Source organism: Triturus cristatus, chromosome 10 (assembly GCF_964204655.1).
Source record: "Triturus cristatus chromosome 10, aTriCri1.1, whole genome shotgun sequence".
Lineage (NCBI taxonomy): Eukaryota > Metazoa > Chordata > Amphibia > Caudata > Salamandridae > Triturus > Triturus cristatus.
The window spans coordinates 245,235,605-245,256,099 of NC_140593.1; the positions used below are offsets into that span (position 1 = coordinate 245,235,605).

At 44.6% G+C, this 20,495-nt stretch overlaps 1 protein-coding gene across 11 annotated transcripts in view; it reads right to left on the reverse strand.

Moving 5' to 3' along the window:
- Window positions 1–4,336: 4,336 nt before the first annotated feature.
- The window catches only part of SNX13 (sorting nexin 13), a 558,687-nt gene continuing 542,528 nt past the window's right edge, over window positions 4,337–20,495 (reverse strand). For all 11 annotated transcript variants that reach the window (XM_085630906.1, XM_085630899.1, XM_085630907.1 and 8 more), the window contains 2 exons: window positions 10,686–10,798; window positions 4,337–6,586 (listed from right to left, as the gene is read on the reverse strand). In XM_085630906.1, the coding sequence (XP_085487032.1) occupies window positions 6,339–6,586; window positions 10,686–10,798 (361 nt within the window). In that variant the 3' untranslated portion in view covers window positions 4,337–6,338. The remainder of the gene's footprint in view (window positions 6,587–10,685; window positions 10,799–20,495) is intronic.

A 20,495-nucleotide genomic window follows, 5' to 3' on the forward strand; every position in this document is an offset into this window, starting at 1 on the left:
ATGGCGGCCCCATCCCAGAAGAGATGCACCCGTCACTACTGTGAAGTCTGGGTGGGGGAGGGAGAGGGGTCTGCCTTTGACCCAATCGTGGTTTGTCAGCCATCACTGCAGGTCTTTCACAGTGCCCTCTGATATCTGAACCAGGTCGGTGAGATTTCCTCTATGCTGTGCCCATTGGAACTTCAGGTCCCACTGCAGAGCCTGCATGCACCACCATGCATGGTCCACCAGCAGGATGCAGGAGGTCATGAGGCCCAACAGCCTCAGAGTCATTCTCACTTAACCCAGTATAGAGGCTGAAACATCGGTATCACAGCCTGAATATCCTGGACTCTCCGTTTGGGAGGAAAACTCGAAACTGCACCATGTCCAGAACCGCCCCAATTAAAAAGGAGCATTAGAGAGGGAGTCAAGTCTGACTTTGGCACCTTGATAGTGAACCCCAGCGAATGCAGGAGGTTTCCTGTGGTCTGGAGGTGGGAGACGACTGCTTGGGAGTAGGCCACCTTCAATGACTGGTTGTCGAGATAGGGGAAGACTGGAACTCCTGATCTCTGCAGACGTGCTGCGACCACCGCCATCACCTTTGTGCACACCCCCAAGGGGCACTGGTGAGGCCAAAGGGGAGTACTGCACACTTAAAGTGCTCGTGGCCCATCGTAAACCACAGGAAGCGATGATGGGCAGGCAGGACAGGGATATGAAAATAGGCATCCTACAAGTGCAGCGCTACCATCCAATCTCCCGGGTCCAGGGCAGACAGGTTCAGAGCTATGGTGAGCATCTTGAACTTCTCCTTTTTGGGGAAGTAGTTGAGGGCTCCGAGGTCCAGGATAGGATGAAGGCATCCATATTTCTTTGGGAACAGAAAATAGCGGAAATAACAACCCAAGGCTATTTCCGGTCAGAGAACCCTGTTGATAGCTCTCTCTCGGCCAAGAGAGTTTGGACTTCCTCGCCGAGTAAGGCAATGTGATTCTCCCTCAGCCGATCGTACACTGGATGTATGGATGGAGGGGTAATCTCAAAGGGGAGGGAGTAGCCCCTTCGGACTATTTGCAATACCCACCTGTATAAGGTGATGTTTCGCCAGTGGTGGAGATGATGTATTCTGCCACCAACTGGTTGTGAATTTTCCCGGGGATCGGACTAGGAAGGTGTTGCGGTGGAGGAGGGGATCGTGACTTGGTTCAACTTCTACCATCCCCTAAGGGGTTGAGGTGAACCACGGCCCCACAGTGGTTGCTGAACTTGAGGGGCCCTCTGGTCGGAATAGGGTTGACGTGGTTGGTAGTCCCTTACGTAGCAAGGAAAGGAGTGAAAAACAGGCACAGGTTGGGATGTTGAGGGGAGGGCCAAGGACTTGGCCGTAGTTCGCGAGTCCTTGAAACGCTCAGTCCAGATTATCTCCTCAAACGTCTCCAGAGGATCTGAGTGTTAGCAGCTAAACGAGCGCTAAATAAAGGGAGACATGACTCAGCTTGAGAAACATTACACAAACTACACTGGCTACCAGTAAAGGAAAGGTGCATGTTAAGGGACTATGCATCACCCATTGGGCAGTAAATGGCACAGGACCTATAGCAATTAGCAAATTACTAAAATATATATACCCTCTAGTACTTTAAGATCCGTACAGGCTGCCTTTTTGTCTACCCCCTCCTTTAAGAAAACAAAAGTAGGAGGCAGAACCTTCCAGGGACAATGTGCATGTCTCCGGAATAAACTTCCTCTCGCCTTCAGAACCAACACAAACCTGCTGAGCTTCAGGAAGGGCCTGAAAACTTGGCTCTACCCCAGGAAATAGATGAATGCATGGAAACATAGCTCATTCCCAATAAATGCTTGACTCCTCTTCTCTTCGATTATTTACCAGCGCCAAGATATCCACTGGGTGATAGCTGCCCTTTACAAATTCAAAACAATAATAATAATCTGCTTTGTCTCCGAAGAGATGGGAGCCATCAAAGGGCATGTCCATAAGATTAGCTTGGACATCCCCCGAAAAGCCAGACGTTCTCAGCCAGGCATGGCAACGTACAGCCAGCATTGTGAAAATCGCTCTGCCCAGCAAGTCGGTCGTGTCCAAGCCACATCGGATGGCGAACTTCGCTGCATCTCTCCAGTTTGAAATGGCTTGGGAGAGTAGAATCCAGTCCTCCTCTGAGATTTCTGAAGGTACCTGCACAACTGTGTCCCATATCGGATGGGAATAGCGACCCAAAAGGCATGCGGTGGTCACTGCCCGCAAGGCTAGACTGGCGGAAAAAAACATTTTCTTCCCAAAGCTTTCCAGTCTCTTGGATTCCCTGCCCGGAGGTGAGGAAGGGAATGAGCCACAGGAAGTGGAAGCTTGAACCACCAAGCTAGGTGGGATGGGGTGGCGGTGAGGAAAACTGGTTCGCCTGGTGCAGGGCGATGGTGGTGGGTAATGGTTCTATTCACTCCAGAGCCCCTGTGCTGGAATTGGACCAGGTGCCCAGAAGAACGTCCGCCAAGACCTCATAGAAGGGCAGCAAGGGCTTTGAGCTGGAGACACCAGGCTGCAGACACTTTGTCAAGACGTTAGTCTTGACTCCCACCGTAGGGAGCTGCATGTCCAAGACCTACGCACCACCATATCGAACGACACCCCCTCCTCCTCAGCCAGGTTAGGTGGAGACAGCATGCCAGAATCTGGGACGTGTCCAGACCACTGGCATCACCCAGATCCTCATACCAGTCCATGGCTTGAGGTTGCAGGATTTCTAAGGGATCCTGCTCACCCTCCCAATTCTCCTCATCCATTCCTAACCTTTCAGAATAGAGCAGGTTGAATGGCATGGAGCCATACCGCTCTGTCGGAGGATGCCCAACCGGCTCTCTGTCATCTCAATGAGGATTGGAGAGGCATTGCAGGTGGGTGGCGGTGATAACACCGGGGAAGGTCACTGTGGAGGTGCAACCGGTGCCAGTCTGTAGCTGGGAATGAGTTCAGTAGGAGGCTGTGGCGCTGCAGCCAGAGCCGAAGGCGCGTAACCCACGGGGACTCCTCAGTCATATGAGCCTGCAGAGCCTGAGGGCATGCTGGCAGGGTCAGTCCATCCAAATATGGCGCACATGGCATCATAAAACTCTAAGTTGGGTGGGGGTAGCTCCCGGCCCCAGAAAGGGAGGAAAACATGGAGCCGACCAAGGTACCCGCTCCGCGGAGCGGGGCCTCGAACGCTGAGGTTCCTCTGTCTCGTCATGGGACGGACGGGGCAAAGTCAAGGCACGCTTCGACTTCTTGTGATTTTTGTGGTGTCTCTTACCTGACTTCGACAAGGAGGACTTCGATCCACCAGAGCTGTGCTCGGACCTTCCTTTCGACAGAGACCAAGATCGGCAAGGCGGCCTCTATGGTGAAGGACGTCGGGCCACGAGCAGCTGTAGGAACAGCTCCCTCAAAGCCTTTGGCGCCATGGCCCAGCAATCGGAGTACGACTTTGTGTCGTGTTTGCGCTCTAGGCACCAGAGGCAGACTAAGTGGAGGCTCGTAACCGACATGGCACAGTGACAGGTGCTGCACGGCTTCAACCCCAAGGTCTTCTTGCTAGACATCCCAATCACACCAAAAGGAGTTCGAAAAAAGTTTTTAAAAAGTCTGTCAAACATGACAGAGGATAAGCTCTCTTCGACTGATCTGCACTGGCTGACGCGGAATACAAAGAACTTACGTCAGGCCGCTGGAGTGGCGGTTATATTGACGACAAACAACGCTGACAACGTCACATGGAGTTGACCGACGCCACCTACCGGTGTGCAGGGGTACTGCTAAGAAAAATCTTCTGGATCCAGCCTGACGCCTGGGAGTTAAACGGTAAGGAAGGTGTGACTAGATGTCTTTATCAGATTGAAATCTTTACAGAAATTATCCGAAGTTGGACATAACCTTATTAAATGTGGTGCATTTTCACTCCTCTGAAAGCCTTACAAACAGTTTACTTGCTGCCTCCAATGAACCTTCAATAAAAATTATTGAAACTTAACCCTCCTCTGACATTACCTAACGAGTGAAAGATTAGAATGAGAAACTCCAAACCCTTGTTAATAGTATCTTCCATTTGACACTGTAAATTCAGTATTCTCCCCCTAGCAATGCATAGTTCACATACCAAGTTAGCCACATATGAGGTACAGTTAGGAAAACTGAGCCTCCTTGGTTGTTTTTTTTTTTTAAACATCACCCATGCAAATATCATGGACACATCCTAAACTCATGCCTCACAATTGATGTGCACATCATGGAATTGGCATACCACACACACCAGTCATAAGCAAATACTATAGACAAAAATCAATGACAAAATAAGCCTTTTGTTAATACTTTATTAGTGTAATAATCTTTTTCGCAGCTTATTTGTTGGACAGAACATAATGCAAACTCAAATAAAAATGTCCTTATCCGTTCAATAAAATGACTGACATTCTGGATGATTATTTCTTGCTCACAAAAGGAACAGGGGAGGAAAACGTTTGTTAATAAAATAATTAGGCACACAGCTAACAGTGTACAATGATATGCACAATTCATTAGTTACAGCTATATTCATAACATGTGCTCTTTAGTTATTCCCTCATAGATATGAACTCTTCCCAAATGAGCAGAGCTTACTTACAGCAAGAGTTATTACATGGAGTGACAACAAGACTTTTAAAACAAGTCCTTTAAATAAAAGGAGGCAGTGACAACGGAATGTACAGTATGTTGTTGGGGGCACACACTTCTCTCTGCATCTCCAACCATTAAAATGAATTTATTACATCTTTCCAGATACTCATGAGTTTAGTGAAACTATTGCACAAAATTAAAATGTAGACTGTGGAATCTATATCAATCATTTTATCTCCGTTCTTACTTGATTTGGTACATATTTTGTTAATTTAAAATTAACTACTTAGCTCTAACAGACACCAGCAGCACAAACCTGATGAGCCAACATAAAAGATTTAAACAAACTGTTTAACTATTAAGGCTAAAACAAGTGCATTTGTTGTTGGGCAATGGCACAATATTTTCGGCAAGTATTCAGAGCATTCAAATGCTTAAAGATAACGCCCAGTCATCTAAGTGCTGCATTTGTAACTATACAATCAATTTTCACTTGATTGGTGTGTGGGGTATTTGTTATAGTAAACTGTGTGAATGAAGTACAGTTCAGCTGAATTCAGAATTTAGCCATTCAGTGTAGAAACCTTTCCACAAAAACATGATTATTAAAATAAAACAAATCTGTACAACAGATGCATCGTTGATGCCTTGGAGTACAAGGATCTATGGTGAACTCACACTCTAAAGCATCATCTTGGAATCTCCGATACCACTTTAAAATTCTTTGTAGGATGCACCATGTGCAAAAACTGGCACACTTTTAACGAAGCTTGCTCTTCTTATCCTCAATAAGTGTGTACTGTAGAGCAGTGCTCTACTCGCAGTTTCATCATTCTACAAATAAAGTTCTCAAACGGGTATTACTGAATATAAAATGTCTGACTAATTGCTTAGCCTAACACGTTATTGTCATATCACAGTAACACAAATTAACTTCTTGTGACTTTTAAAATATTTTTTTTAAAAACCAAACTGTGGTAGATATTTATCTGTTTTTATCATGCTAACAAAACTACTTAACATGAAGGTCCTACTTTAAATCTTTAACAAGTGTATGTCAAACCAGTAAGTGATATTGTCAAATACTAGGTCTCCTTTCACTAAGGAAGTAAGCTGGTCGACACTACATTTTTTTCCCCAAGGACAGCAGATTTACGTTTGCTACTGCATCCAAGGGCGGGATGCAGACTTCAATATGGGGGATCTTTTATGCGATGATCAACACTTACTGACAACGTACTGTCAGCACCTTGCATTGCACAATTCCCAGTGCTAAACAGTCCGTTTCTTTCATTATTCCATAGCAATTGTGCTTAACCTTTCCTTCTTTAAGTGGTGCTAGACACTTCTTCACAGGTGTCAATGACAGCCGACCATTCCTTTCTCCAAGATGTCTGTTAGAATCGCGCAAGGACCAGCATATTGTTGAGGTTCCTTGGTCTCCGGCCCATTTTCACCACTTTGTCGCAGAAAAGCACCTCAATGTTGCAAACATTCAAACCCGTTCTGGTGGTGGTTAGATTATAAGTGAGAATGAGAAGAGCCACAGGTCTCATAGATGCAAGAATATTCTAATCACACTTAAAGACTGGTGCAGTAATAACAGCATTTGTGTTCCAAGCCAGGAAGGATCCGTCCACGCCATTTCAGTGCTGGACGAAGCAGCATCGTAGTCCATTGAGGGCACAACGTGATCACTAGAGTGTCACCTTTTCTGGGAAGAAGGCGCTTGAGAAGACTGTAGTCTCTGTTTAAATTTCTGCATTCGTTTTGACCTTGAATGAAGTTTGTTAAATAGCTCGCGAAATTTAAACTGTGGAAATAAGGTTTCCAGGAAGCCCTCCAAAAAAACATATACCAGTCTTCTGTTTAATTGGTTGTATTGAAACATCTCAAAGACCCGCAGGATCCCTTTCCTTGTTGTTTCTGCACCGACAATGTGTTTCAGTTCATCTGCGAAAAGGCAAGAAATAAACAATATGAGCTCAAAATGCATTAGAATAATTTTAAAGCAAAGTCTGCAAATAATAGTTTAACTTTTACCTCACTTGAAACTTAAACTTCTAAACTACATGATAGTAAGCTTTTAGCATAAAACCTGGTGCATTTAGCTCGCAAATACTTACTTCGAATAAATGAAATAAAGTCACAAAAAAAACGCAGGATATTGGTTCAAGCAGAAAATCTCTGCCAAGCAGGTTATGAGCAAACCACTCTTGATTGCATAAAAATTGTGCAAAATCACCTCGTGAAATGTGGAAAAATTAATTTCAAGGGAATTTTGCAAGCTTAATTTAAATCTCGCACAGGCTCAAAAAAGCTACTGTATGTTAAGTTAACAATATTTCTAGACCTGCTACTTGAAGACATCAAGGCTCTGAAGTCGTCATCAGAAGCACGGATGGTCTCGGTTTAGGCGAATAAGAAATAATCAGTTTGAACGCTCTACTAAATCATAATGGAATCTTAATATCGCTCCTATGCTAACAGTTAGAGGCTTCCCTTATTTTACAGTCCGAAGTGAGAACAAAAGCTCATCTTTACGAGCGATCGGACATTTAGAGGAAAAGCAGCACCAGAATGAGTGTGCTTAGGACCATACCATCTTGGTCTCAAAAACTGCGAAAATTGTGAGCCATGCGGTCCATGCACATGGTCTGTAACAGAGTGTATATAGCACTGCACCAGCAACCAAAGGAGTTGGTGAAAGGCTAATGTAATGTGGCTGTGGCATTTGAGATTCAGAGTACACGGGCTGCAGCATCTCCAATGCTGTGCAGTCAGAAGCTTGTATAGTTCGGATACCAAGATGAGCAGCATTACTGTAGTCTTAAGAACACAAAGGCGACAACTACCATCACTTCTGGGAAAGTTGGATCAGGACTTCATCATGTGCCCACCTAGTGAAAGGCACTCTTCGTTATAGTGCTAATCTAGGAACACATTGATAATGTCCAGAATGGAAACTTAATTAGACTGGTCCATGACTAGGCCAATCACAACTCAGAATAGTTAAATGTTGGAATTTTGTCTTGGTGGGATTTTTGTTTCAGTATATTTCTATGTATTCAGTCACCAAAATCCAACAAATACTGTTTGTTATGTGGCTACTCGACGTTCCATACTCTTTCAACAGCTGTGTGTATTCAGGAAACCCTAAAATGGAGGCCAAAATCTCCAATTAAATCAATTAATTGCCCAAAAGAGGCACACAAAACAAAAAGGATAGACTGGGAATCTATAGGATCGAGTAGGCACTACAATAATTTTAACATACACCTAGGAACCCTACCAAGGAGCAAGCCGCCATGATGCAGAGTGAAATAGTACAACATGAATTTATGATCTGTGATGATGGGACATAAACAAGTTTGTCTAATGTGTGACTGCAGCTATTCCAGGGTCCTTTTTTTCCAGGACCACAAATAACCTTTGTTCTCTTTCAGCGGTTGATTTGCCTTCTACTAAATGACAATCCCCTACCTAGTAATCAGTGCTGGAAGATTAGGATTAATGGAAGAACTAGGAGTTGCCTGTCAAACATAAAGCACATTCACCGACCTCTGAAAAGTAACTGCATGACATAAATGGCTGATCTTTCTAGTTTAATTCCCTTTTCAATGACCATAATAATAGATTTGTTGGATAAGGCCTTATTTCGTACAACCAGTGGATATTTGTTAAATATCAGAAATTGTTTTTATCAACAGTTTTCATTTTCTACTCTATTGGAGATAGTGAAGTGAAAGATTCAGCAAATGACGAGCTTCATGCCACAGAGACAATCTCTCATTATGATCTGGTTTTACATTCAAAGCCCGGCTGTGTGTTCCAGTACCTTTGTCGGTAGACTTTAGATATTTAAATCAAGCCAACCTCCCTACGTCTTGTTTATTAATTAAAGGTAAAACTGCAAATAATTACCACTCTCCAGAGGACCAACTGACTACTTCCTGTTTAAGTAGATTCAATTACGTGTGTTGCTCATTAAACAGTTTTGTAGTTAAAATGTCAAAACGATGATCTTTCAATCCAATTTGTAAAGGTAATAATTAAAGAAAAGCCAATAAAGTATAATGGATAATGGACCTCCCAAATGGGAAGGAGGAGAAATATCAGTATTGTTCAATAGATCCCTCTCAACCCTGCATATTTTTCTGGTTAGGCTGGAGAAGAAGCTACTGATCCATGAACTGGACTAGAACGCCAAGTCAGGTTTTCATTTTCGCACCCACATAAAGAAGTGTTGATCCTGGACGGTGTGCACCACAATCTAGAATAAAGAAAAGAGGCGACGTGTATGACAGGAACCCAATAGAAGGGAGGAAATACAATTACTATGGACAATAATAGTCCACAATATTAACAAATAGGAAAAAACGGAGCGACTGTACTTATAATGCTGCCCTCTGAATGGGACAAAATCTGGATTCTTTCATACAGAGTCACTGAGGAGTAATTTACAAAAATTATTTTGCTTTTTTTTTTGTAACGTTTTTCCCCCATTTTATAAACAATACTGAAGCATTTTATCTTTAAAGTATGATTGGTCTGTGAAATATTTTTATTATATCGGTACAAGGTTTCGCTTGTTATGGGTATTGCTGTATTGTGTTTTTTAATGCATGCATACGGTAGTACAATAGATACTGTTTGTGTCACTCAATTGTCTTTGACGGCCAGACAGTAGTGTGCAACTCCAAGAAATAAATCAAATCAGACTATTTATAAAGGAATTCCTTGTCTCAAGAACAAAATTAATCATGAAAACATAGACTATAAGGAGGGTGGGCCATAAATCCATAGGGAGCTGGGGGTCTTGGTTTTTTAATCCGTTTCAGAATCTTCCGAAGACATTACGTCAATTGTACTAAACGTTTTCGGCGTATATTTTTAGAAAGATCTAAATGTTTTAGTCACTTGTACAACCTGCTGAACTGCCTCTTTCTGCCTGGGTGAACAGAAGTAAGACAAATTGTCTGCCTTCCTATGAAATAAATTAGTTATAACTGTTGTTTATTCTGATTCAACACTAAGTAGGGCTATGGTGGATGAAAACATGGCTTTGTTGGGGCCCACTAATCTGGATCATGTAGAGTCTTTTAACCAGATTGTTTCCTAAATTAATCATAGCTATAACTTACAAAGGAAATGCAACTATGACTTGCCGGTCACTGAAGTGAAAATCAATGTGTCAGGTTGCCTGGCCTGTGCCCTTAAATCTTTGACCTGTTGGCAACCGCACTTTGTACACTTAGCTCGATGTTGGTATCCATCTCACCCAGCATTTTTTATGAGGCAAGCAGCTGAAAGTTCTAATTCTGTCAGGAGGACCTTAGCAGCTGATCCACTGGAGTAAAGGCAAGAAGTCAGAAAGCCCAAGCTTTCAACCAGGCCCCACCCCACTCCTATGCAGTCGAGATGATTTTGGATGCAAATAGTCATCATAAAATAAAGTGCAAGCACACAATGCGTGTTTATGGATAACTGTGTCTGACCCAGCTTTATTTAAGGGTCATGTGGTGAAAATTGCAGCTCCTGTCAGGCTACCCTTAGGCCGCTGGTCAACTGAGGTTGAAAGGCAAGATGTGAGAAAGCTCATCTGTCGCAGGCAATGCACGGGCATTAGTAGGTCCGTTTCACTTGTAGTGGAGTTAATTTCAGCAGTGCAGGTGCACAAAACCTAGAAAATCTTATAGCTCTAATAAACATTACTTGGTTGCAACAGAACCTTCTAAGCAAAACTAGAAACAAGATCATTATTTGTTTACTAAAAATTGTACATTCTTTCCTCACTTATGTGGTTGAAATTCTGATTGTATTATAGATATTGTAGGTGACAAATGTATATTTCAAAATTAACACACAAATGTATAACTTAAGACATGGGAATCAGAGGTAATAACATGTTTAGGGGTTCTTTCCAGTTTATAAGAGAATCCTCTGCACAAAGTCCAGAGAGACAAAGAATGCTTTTCGCAACTATTCTTAGAGCATCTCTGAATTAAAAATGCATTATACAGAAACATTTATTTTTATAGAAGTCACTTACCAGGCATTATTTCCAATAATTTTGTTTTCCCAGCCATTCTAGTTCTCATTCTAATAGCTTTGTCTCTTCGTGGAACCGCTTCGGCTAAAATACCATTTGGCCAAAAGGAGTCTCTGAAAATATATTTAAACAGTTAACCATATTAATGCAGAATACATTTTGTAATGTTTTCTTTTTTGCTGCTCATCGTTTACCACTTCAAACGTACAGTCATTTTTCGTGTTATATTCAATGCAAAATGAGCATGATATTTCTCTGACATTCCTCACGATAAATACATCTCGCTTTAAAAGAAATATATCAGCATATATTGGGAAAGGCCATTTTCAACTTTCTGTTCTGAATTATGTCATATCATAAACTAATGAACATTTTGTATCGTATTTCCCGAAATGTGCATCTAACAATAAGCAATGCCGATAATACAGTAATACAGTCCACAGAATTCTGACACAAAAAATCCTCCTTTTTAAAGGCACATTCTAACACGTGAACGACAGGGCGATGGGAAGAAAGAAAACAGCACTAACTATAAAAGGTAAAAGATCAGAGGTCTGTTGTACATCAGGTTCTGCATTCAAAAAGTAATTGTAAACGACGTAGCAAATGCAAAAACTAATTTTGCAATGTACAACAAAGAGGTGCAAAGTCAGAAAAGGAGTCACAATCCAAAGTTTGTGTATGTTTGCGCTGCAACTCCTTTTGTGAAAAGCTCAGTCAATAGTTACTGCAAAACCACTTTATAAATCGTTATTTAAATGTGCAAAGAAAATGAGTTAGTAAAAAATGCGGGCAACCGCAAGAAAGGTGTGACTTTTGCACCAGGCCAATGCAGTGGCAACAAAGTTCAAAGTGCTGATTACCACTAGGAGTATTAGTTTCTACCTACAGCATTTATCATTATTTCTATACATATTATAATCTTTACAATTGCATCGAAGGACAAGTTACTTATCTTCAGTAACGCCTTACCCGGCAGAGGCAGATCTAGCTGCAAATTCCTTATCTTTGAATCCTCCCCGGGTGCCAGACTGGATCCGAAACTTTTCCCAGCAGTAGCTCTGTGCGCCGGTAGAGGGTGTTTAAAACTCCGCAGGGACATCTTCCAAATGTCATGTCAATGGAGTCTATAAAAGCTCTCCCCTGACGCACTGATGTCAGTTTCTTTTGTGACTATTTCCGCACCAACAACGCAGAGCCACTTAGAGAAACAGTCCCTGCAAACAGTGTGCCAGAAAAGGAAATAATCTGTTGTCAACAAGTACAGAATGAACAAACAGTAGTAGTATGCAAAAAAAGGGGGTCTAGGAGACAAAAGGGCCCCCAGTTCGCAGAATGGGGGGATGGATGGGTCGATAAGGAATGTGCGGCTAGATCCTGTCTCTACCAGATAAGGTGTTACCGAAGGTAAGTAACTTGCCCATCTGACAGAGACATCTAGCCGCAGATTCCCAATCAATACCATCCTTGGAGGAGGGATGCAAACTGACCTCACAAAATATCCCCAAAAGGAGAAGCCGGTCCAAAAGATAGAAAGGGACCAGACTATCCGAAAATGATAGGTGAAGCAGGATACTCACAGAGAGGACTTATCTCCTAAAAGGACGATGAAAAGCCCGTAGTGAGTAGAAAGCTATAAGATTGTAAGAACAATGGTACAGAACCAGTAAAGAGACAGCCCCAAAGGGATGCAACCTAAGATCACGGAATGCAAAGGGACCAAAGACAATAGGCCATAGAGCACAGGCTCAAAACCAAATGGAAGGAGCATACACAGCGTACTCAGCCTCAGCAACACATATGAGGAATTCAAAGCACCCACTGATCGTCAAGGAAAATATCCTAAGACACTGATTTAGAAAAAATAAACCTCCAATGGTAGAATGATGGAGAAAAGAGAAAGAATACTGAATGCTTAAGAGAATCGCTAGGAAACATAAAAAACGGTACAGAAAACTGGTCTTACATTGAGAACCTCAAAGGTATAGAAGGCATCCTCTGAAAATGTAATGGAGACACTCACTGAAGAAAAGGAAGGAAACAGACAAGTACAACTAAGAATGCTGAACCAGGTCAACAAGAAGGGCTTAGTTGGGAGCAGGTGGGAGTTCACCATTAAGAAGAAGACGGCCAAGGTGAAACAAAAGGACTTTTGGAGACTAAGGGCAAAAAATAGTTGATGTAGTCAATCCCACATTGTCCAACCTTTGGAGGCTTGGAAAACAGGTGAGGAACCTTATCAACGCTCCATGGAAACTTGAGAAACCAGTAATAAACCAAACAAAAGAATCTAGACGAGAAATGAGAGTAAAGAGTGTAAGGGGAACAAACCCTAGGAAGGGGAAGAAGCCCCCAATATTGGAGGACAGTGCATAAGCAGCAGAAATACGTAATTGGACAGAAGACAGGATATGCCCAAAGAAAAGTAATGAAATACCCCCACAAAAAAATATGGGGTAATGGAACCTCTCCCAAAGGGTGGAAGGAAAAAGGAGAAAGTAGTCCGCCACATAGAAAAACAACATCACGATAGGCGGGAGTGACATGCACAGCTGTAAGGAAGAGAACAGTATCCCCGCCTCCGAGGAAGAAGGAAGATACGGGAAAGAAAGGAACCTAGCATCCTGTGAAGGAAGGACACCAAGACATTGATCCAACAACTAAAGGGACTGGTCCCAGGGGAACAGAACTGAAAATAAAAGCAGACGCAACAGCAACCCCAGGTGTGCGATGGTAGATATGTATAAATAAAAACACAGCAGGGAGCAACAGTAGTGGCTGTGACCCAATTAGGCAAGTAGGAAACAGATACAAAGAACACCAAACTGCTGAAGATTAGCAGGAGCACAATCAAGAAGAAAAAGGACTTGCACAAGAAACGGTAACCAGGCCAAGAGTCTGCCTGCCTGTGGTAGGATTATCACCCACTAGGAGCAGAGAAAAGATTAGGTCTAAGATACTAAGTATATAGGTAGCTCACAATATGCCCCAAAGCCATAGAAAATAAGGTGCTAGAAAAACAGGCAACAATGCTATAGTGCATCCGCACAACGTAACAGAATACCCGATATAGAGTAAGTACTCTGGTAGAAACAAATCAAGCTCCAAAAGGAAGCTGTAAGAACAGGCCCCCACAAGGCTGCCAAGTAAGATATGTTCCAGCGGGTTGGAAACGAAATCTGTCACTGACAGATTAGTTAGAAGAAAAGCACCTGCAGCAAGCAGAAACACCATACCGGGTGTAGCCCTAGAAAGGAGAGAAGTAACCCACCCTATGATATGTGATAAGAGCAGAAACAAGTGGTGACAATTTGTCCTGACAACCTTGTACAATAACAGATTTAAGACTCCGCACCACCATGACTATCTCTGACCTGGCCAAAAGCCGAGCCTGCATGCAAAACAAAATGGGAGGTGCCATCAATAGGCATGTCAATCAAAGTAATTTGCACAGCCTCTGAAAACCTGGAAATACGCAACCATGCACGCTGACGTAGGACTATGGAAGAGGCCATAGCTTGGCCAACAGAATCGGTGGTATCCATACCGCAGTGGATGGTAAGTGCAGCAGCTTGTTGCCCATCTCGAACCAAAGGAACAAGAGCATTCTGCACTTCTGGAATGGAGGGCAAGAGCCGTCCCACTGAGTCCCACAATGTGTGGGAGGAATGGGCGAAGACACAAGAAGTGTTCAGAATTCACAGGGCAGAGCTATAAGAAGAAAAATACGCCTACCACAAGTGTCAAATTTCCTGCTGTCTCATTCTGGAGGGGAAGGAATGATAGAATCAATATTAAAGCAGCATGTACCACAAAGCTCTGAGTAGATGGATGTCTAATGAGACAAAATGGATACCTTGGGGCCAGGCGATGCCGAAGAGAAATAGAGTGATCCACAGGGAGCCCTGTCTCAGGCTTAACTCAAGCACCCAACAGGACATCGAAAAGACAGTCACTATAAGGAAGGACAGGCTCTACGTTAAACTGGTCAGGATGTAGAACACCAAGTAAAGGGTCTGTAGACAATTCCACAGAAGAAAGTTGTAAGTCCAAAACAGCCAAAACTCCATTAAGCATGTCTGCCAAAGTGCAACTCGCCTCCGTAGCCAAACCAGGATGAGACAGAAGGCTGGAGAAGATTCTAAGCCACTGGTGTCGTCCAAGTCAAGTAACCAACTAGAATGCATAGGGGGCGGAATCGTGTCTGAAATGGGAGGAGGGACACAGCAAAACCTTCTGTAGTCCTTCCAGAACCATGGTCCTCAGAAGGAAAAACCAGAGGAAGGGAGTTTGAGACAGTCAGCTCCATCGGTGCTGCATCAGACGCCGCAGCTGAATCTGGTCTGAACCAAGAAGGTGACGCCTTGATGCCGAAAGGCGCGTCAATGGGTATCAACGGCACCACCATCAGAGCTGGCAGACAAGAGCCTTCGCTGACACGAGTCGGCAGACCAGAAGCCTCGATGAGCTGTGCACTGGTGTTAAGGTGTTAGAAACAGTAGACCAAACTAAGGCAGCAGGAACATCTGCCTGAGGGGACACAGGCACGGCCTCATGCACCTCCGTGGGGCCCAAGACCGTTCCAGATGAATGTGACGATCCAAAAATAGAATGAAGAGATTGAGAATATTGTCTCAGCTGGGTCAAAGATGCCCTGGCCCCAGGAGAGGTGGGGAGACTTGGGGCGGACTTACATCCCGACACTTCAACAGAAGAGTGGAAACCAGCGATAGGCAACGAAGGCGAGAGGTGCTGTGACTTTGACGCCTGCGGGAACAGCTCCTAGAGCGGATGAGCGGTCAGTCCGTGGAGCATGTAGAGGACCGAGGATGACAAGATGACTGACATCCGAGCTGCAAGGAGCTTCATGCGACTTTCTCTTTGCGCCTTCGGTTGGAGCAGACTAAAAGAGTTGCATTTGTCCAAGTCATAGTGCACACTCAGACACCCCATGCAAACCAAGTGAGGGTCCGTGGTGGACATTTGTCGTCCACAGGACTCACAAGGCTTGAACTTCGAGAACATTAAAAAGGGTAGCAAAAGGGCACACTGCACCGTCGACAAAAAAAAATCAAGTAGGCTGAAAAACGTCCAGAGGCACTGCAATGCGGATCCGCGCTGCTAGCAGGTAAAGAAGGAACTGATGTCCGTGCATGGGGGAGGGCTTATATGGACTCTACTGACGTCACATTCGGGAGAAGATGTCGCTATGGAGTTGTTTGCTGCCCTCTACCGAAGTGCAGAGGTACTGGTGTTAAAATTTCCGGCTCAAGTCTGGCACCTGCAGAGGACTGTAAGATAAGGAATCTGCTGCTATATGTATCAGATTAAGTATTATAATGGTATTAGTAATATTACTTTTGTTAGTAGTAGTATGCACTATTCAGTCCAAAAATAAAATGTAAACATGTAATAAGTAATTCAGAACACTTCAAAACGTAATACTCCAATAAAATTGAAGTCGCAAAAAAATTTGTAAAGATATTTATACCACACCTCACAATATTTCTCAAGAATTAAGTATTAATGTTTGCTTTATTTGTTATTAGTGACTCAGTATTCAAGAGGTCCGTAGGAATTAGGCCTTGAACACAGGCTAGTAAGGGCTGTGAATCAGGTACAGATTGGAGCGAGGATTTACAGGAATCAAGGGGATTCTGCAGATGATCATATCTTTAATTTCAAAGAGAATCAATCAATCAATGAGGGGTTGATAAAGCGTGCTACTCACCCGTGAGGGTCTTAAGGCGCGGGGTGGGGGAGGGGGGTGCAGCTCCAGTTCAGTCGAAGAGCTAGGTCTAGAAGTTCTTCCTGAAGGTGTATAGGGTCGGGAAGCATCTGATGTTAACTGGGAGTTCGTTCCAAGTCTTGGCTGCGATGTAGGAGAAATCTCATCCGCCTGCTCTGTTTTTGCGGATGTGGGGGTCTCTGCCAAGGTGAGGTCGGCAGAGCGGAGGTTCTTTTTGGTTACGTGAAAGGAGACTCTCTCGTTGAGGTATTTAGGTTCGATGTTGTGGAGGGATTTGTAGGCGTGGGTGAGAAGTTTAAAGGTTACTCTCTTCTCGACGGGGAATCAGTGGAGGTCTCGTAGGTGTTGGGTCATGTGTTCGTGCCGTGGGGTCCAGAGGACGAGTCTGGCTGCTGCGTTCTGGATGGTTTGGAGCTTGTGTAGAAGAGTTCTGTTGATTCCGGCGTAGAGGGCGTTGCCGTAGTCCAGTCTGCTGGTTAGGAGTGCGTGGGTGGGTGACAGTCTTTCTGCATTCGGGGGGTATCCATTTGAAGGTTTTTCGGAGGATGCAAAGGCAGTTGAAACTGGTGGAGACGACGGAGTTGATCTGGCGGGTCATGGTGAGGGAGGAGTCAAGGATGATGCTGAGGTTCCGTGCGTGGTCTGTGTGGGTGGGTGGACTCCCGAGGGCAGAGGGCCACCAGGTATTGTCCCAGGCGGAGTTGGAGGGTCCTAGGATGAGGACCTCAGTCTTCTCCGAGTTCAGGTCCAGGCAGCTAGCTTTCATCTAGGCCACGACGTCCTTCCTTTCTTCCTGGAAGCAGAGTCTGGTGTGTTCGGTTTTCTTCGTGAGGGAGAGGATGAGCTGGGTGTCATCGGCGTATGATACTATGCTGAGCCTATGCTGTCTGACGATGGCGGCAAGGGTGGCCATGTAGATGTTGAAGAGCGTGGGGCTGAGCGATGATCCTTGGGGTACTCCGCAGTTGATCTCTGCGGGTTCGGAGAGGAAGGGAGGGAGTCTGATCCTCTGGGTTCTGCCGGAGAGGAAGGATCTGATCCAGTTGAGGGCAGTTCCTCGTATTCCAGCATCATGTAGCCTGGCTGTGAGCGTGCGATGTGAGACGGTGTTGAAGGCTGCGGAGATGTCTAGTAGGATGAGGGCCGCAGTGTGTCCCTGGTCAGGTAGGATGCGGATGTCATCAGTGGCAGCGAGGAGGGTGGTCTTAGTGCTGTGGTTGCTGTGGAATCTGGACTGGGAGGAGTCTAGGATGGAGTTTTCTTCAATGAAGGTGGTCAGCTGAGCGCTTAACAGCCTCTCAGTGACTTTGGCAGCGAAGGGGAGCAGAGAGAAGGGCCGGTAGTTTTTCAGGTCCGTGAGGTCGGCCGTGGGCTTCTTGAGGAGGGGCTTGACCTCCGTCCGCTTCCAGTCATCTGGGAAAAATGCCGGATTTGAAGGAGGCGAAGGTCCGTCCTAGGTCGGGTGTGATGGCTGCGTTCTGGATGGTTTGGAGCTTGTGTAGAAGAGTTCTGTTGATTCCGGCGTAGAGGGCGTTGCCGTAGTCCAGTCTGCTGGTTAGGAGTGCGTGGGTGGGTGACGGTCTTTCTGCATTCGGGGGGTATCCATTTGAAGGTTTTTCGGAGGATGCGAAGGCAGTTGAAACTGGTGGAGACGACGGAGTTGATCTGGCGGGTCATGGTGAGGGAGGAGTCAAGGATGATGCTGAGGTTCCGTGCGTGGTCTGTGTGGGTGGGTGGACTCCCGAGGGCAGAGGGCCACCAGGTATTGTCCCAGGCGGAGTTGGAGGGTCCTAGGATGAGGACCTCAGTCTTCTCCGAGTTGAGGTCCAGGCAGCTATCTTTCATCTAGGCCACGACGTCCTTCATTTCTTCCTGGAAGCAGAGTCTGGTGTGTTCGGTTTTCTTCGTGAGGGAGAGGATGAGCTGGGTGTCGTCGGCGTATGATACTATGCTGAGCCTATGCTGTCTGACGATGGCGGCAAGGGTGGCCATGTAGATGTTGAAGAGCGTGGGGCTGAGCGATGATCCTTGGGGTACTCCGCAGTTGATCTCTGTGGGTTCGGAGAGGAAGGGATGGAGTCTGATCCTCTGGGTTCTGCCGGAGAGGAAGGATCTGATCCAGTTGAGGGCAGTTCCTCGTATTCCAGCATCATGAAGCCTGGCTGTGAGCGTGCGATGTGAGACGGTGTTGAAGGCTGCGGAGATGTCTAGTAGGATGAGGGCCACAGTGTGTCCCTGGTCAGGTAGGATGCGGATGTCATCAGTGGCAGCGAGGAGGGTGGTCTCAGTGCTGTGGAATCTGGACTGGGAGGAGTCTAGGATGGAGTTTTCTTCAATGAAGGTGGTCAGCTGGGCGTTTAACAGCCTCTCAGTGACTTTGGCAGCGAAGGGGAGCAGAGAGATGGGCCGGTAGTTTTTCAGGTCCGTGAGGTCGGCCGTGGGCTTCTTGAGGAGGGGCTTGACCTCCGTCCGCTTCCAGTCATCTGGGAAAAATGCCGGATTTGAAGGAGGCGAAGGTCCGTCCTAGGTCGGGTGCGATGGCTGCGCTGTGGTAGATGTTCTTAGATAGTTTTTTTTATTATACCTCTTTGGTTATCAGTGTTACTTTCAAGTGAATAATAAATGATTACTTTTAAATGTTGTGATTTTTTATTATTTTACTTTTCTTGTTATTGTATTTTCATATAAGCTGTGGTATATATTTCATTTTAGCGGCAATTTCAGTAGAGCCTTATGCAGTTTTCCCAATGTCAGGGCTGGGGGAAACTCGTTTAAGGTTCCATCGGCCAATCCTTGGTTGAGACTGGCAACTGTTGGTAAAACTTTGCTGAAATTTATCTGTGAAAGGGCCATATATTTAATGCAAGTGTGTACAATTACACAGCGGTGTGTACAGCTAAGTACCTAATAATTTGATAGTCGGCCTGATGGGGAGAGCGGTCTCATATTTATCTTAGTCAGTTTTACTTCACTGATCTTTCAGGCACAATGCTGATGGAAAGTGTGGGACTAATCAAATGTCCTATCCAATTATTTCCGGCCCATGTTATGAACGGCTGTAACATGCATATCAATTCTTCTAGTGAAAGAAAGTCAACTCTGCTACATCGTGTACTAAAGTGCATTTACAGGCAACATCTTCCCTCCAACCAAATAGGGGTTACATCAGACTGAATATATTAAAAGAATTGTAACCACAAGGCAATATCATCTCTGAAAAGAAATCTAGCCAGTCTTAGAAGAATGTGAGAGGGTTCAAAGTCTTATGAAAAGCTGGGCAGCTTGCATTGTTGTGTGTTAGACTTAAGGAAACTATTAGCTTTGGCCAGCTCTTGTGACAGTTTTTCAAAATCCTGTAACATGGGAGCCATAGACATTATTAGCCATCTTAGGAACCAGCCAATGCAATTTCGCCTCCAAATTAGAAGTATAAGGATGAGAAAAGAACATTAGCAGATGAGTGTCTCAGATGGCTGAAATTCGGAAAGACTATCTTATTGGTTTATTTTCCAGTTTTGTGTAAAGCAAACCAATCCCATTGAACATCAGAGAGCTTTACAAAGGTAAACAGAAAGTAAACTACATTCTTCCTGCAGAACTCAATATTTGAATGGGGTGGTAACTGCTATTACTGGCAACTGCAAAAACTTTGAAAACTGGAGTATCACAGAGACCAGGGCTAGCTCTAGATACCCAAGGTAAAGCAACTCCTTGGTTTCCCAATCCTAAGGATGCGTGGAAACCATCACTTAATTGAGTGCATATTCAAGCTAGCTGGCCCATAACAAGCTACATTTCGGTCTGCAGTTGCACAGTTTTGGAGAGTTCAGAAAGCGTCCATCTATAATACTATTCGCTGTTAGGGCAATATAATTTTGGGGAAAACCTCAGTGGGAAAGAACTAGTGTCTTCTTTTCAACATGGTAGACAAACTACTTTCCAGTCTCTCCAACCGAGTGTGCAGAAATAAAATGCAATGAAGCCACTAAATAAAATAGCCATATTTTAAGTGAATGCCCATATTGCAAAAAGTATGTCCTAGGTCTGCGGTTGGCTTTTGA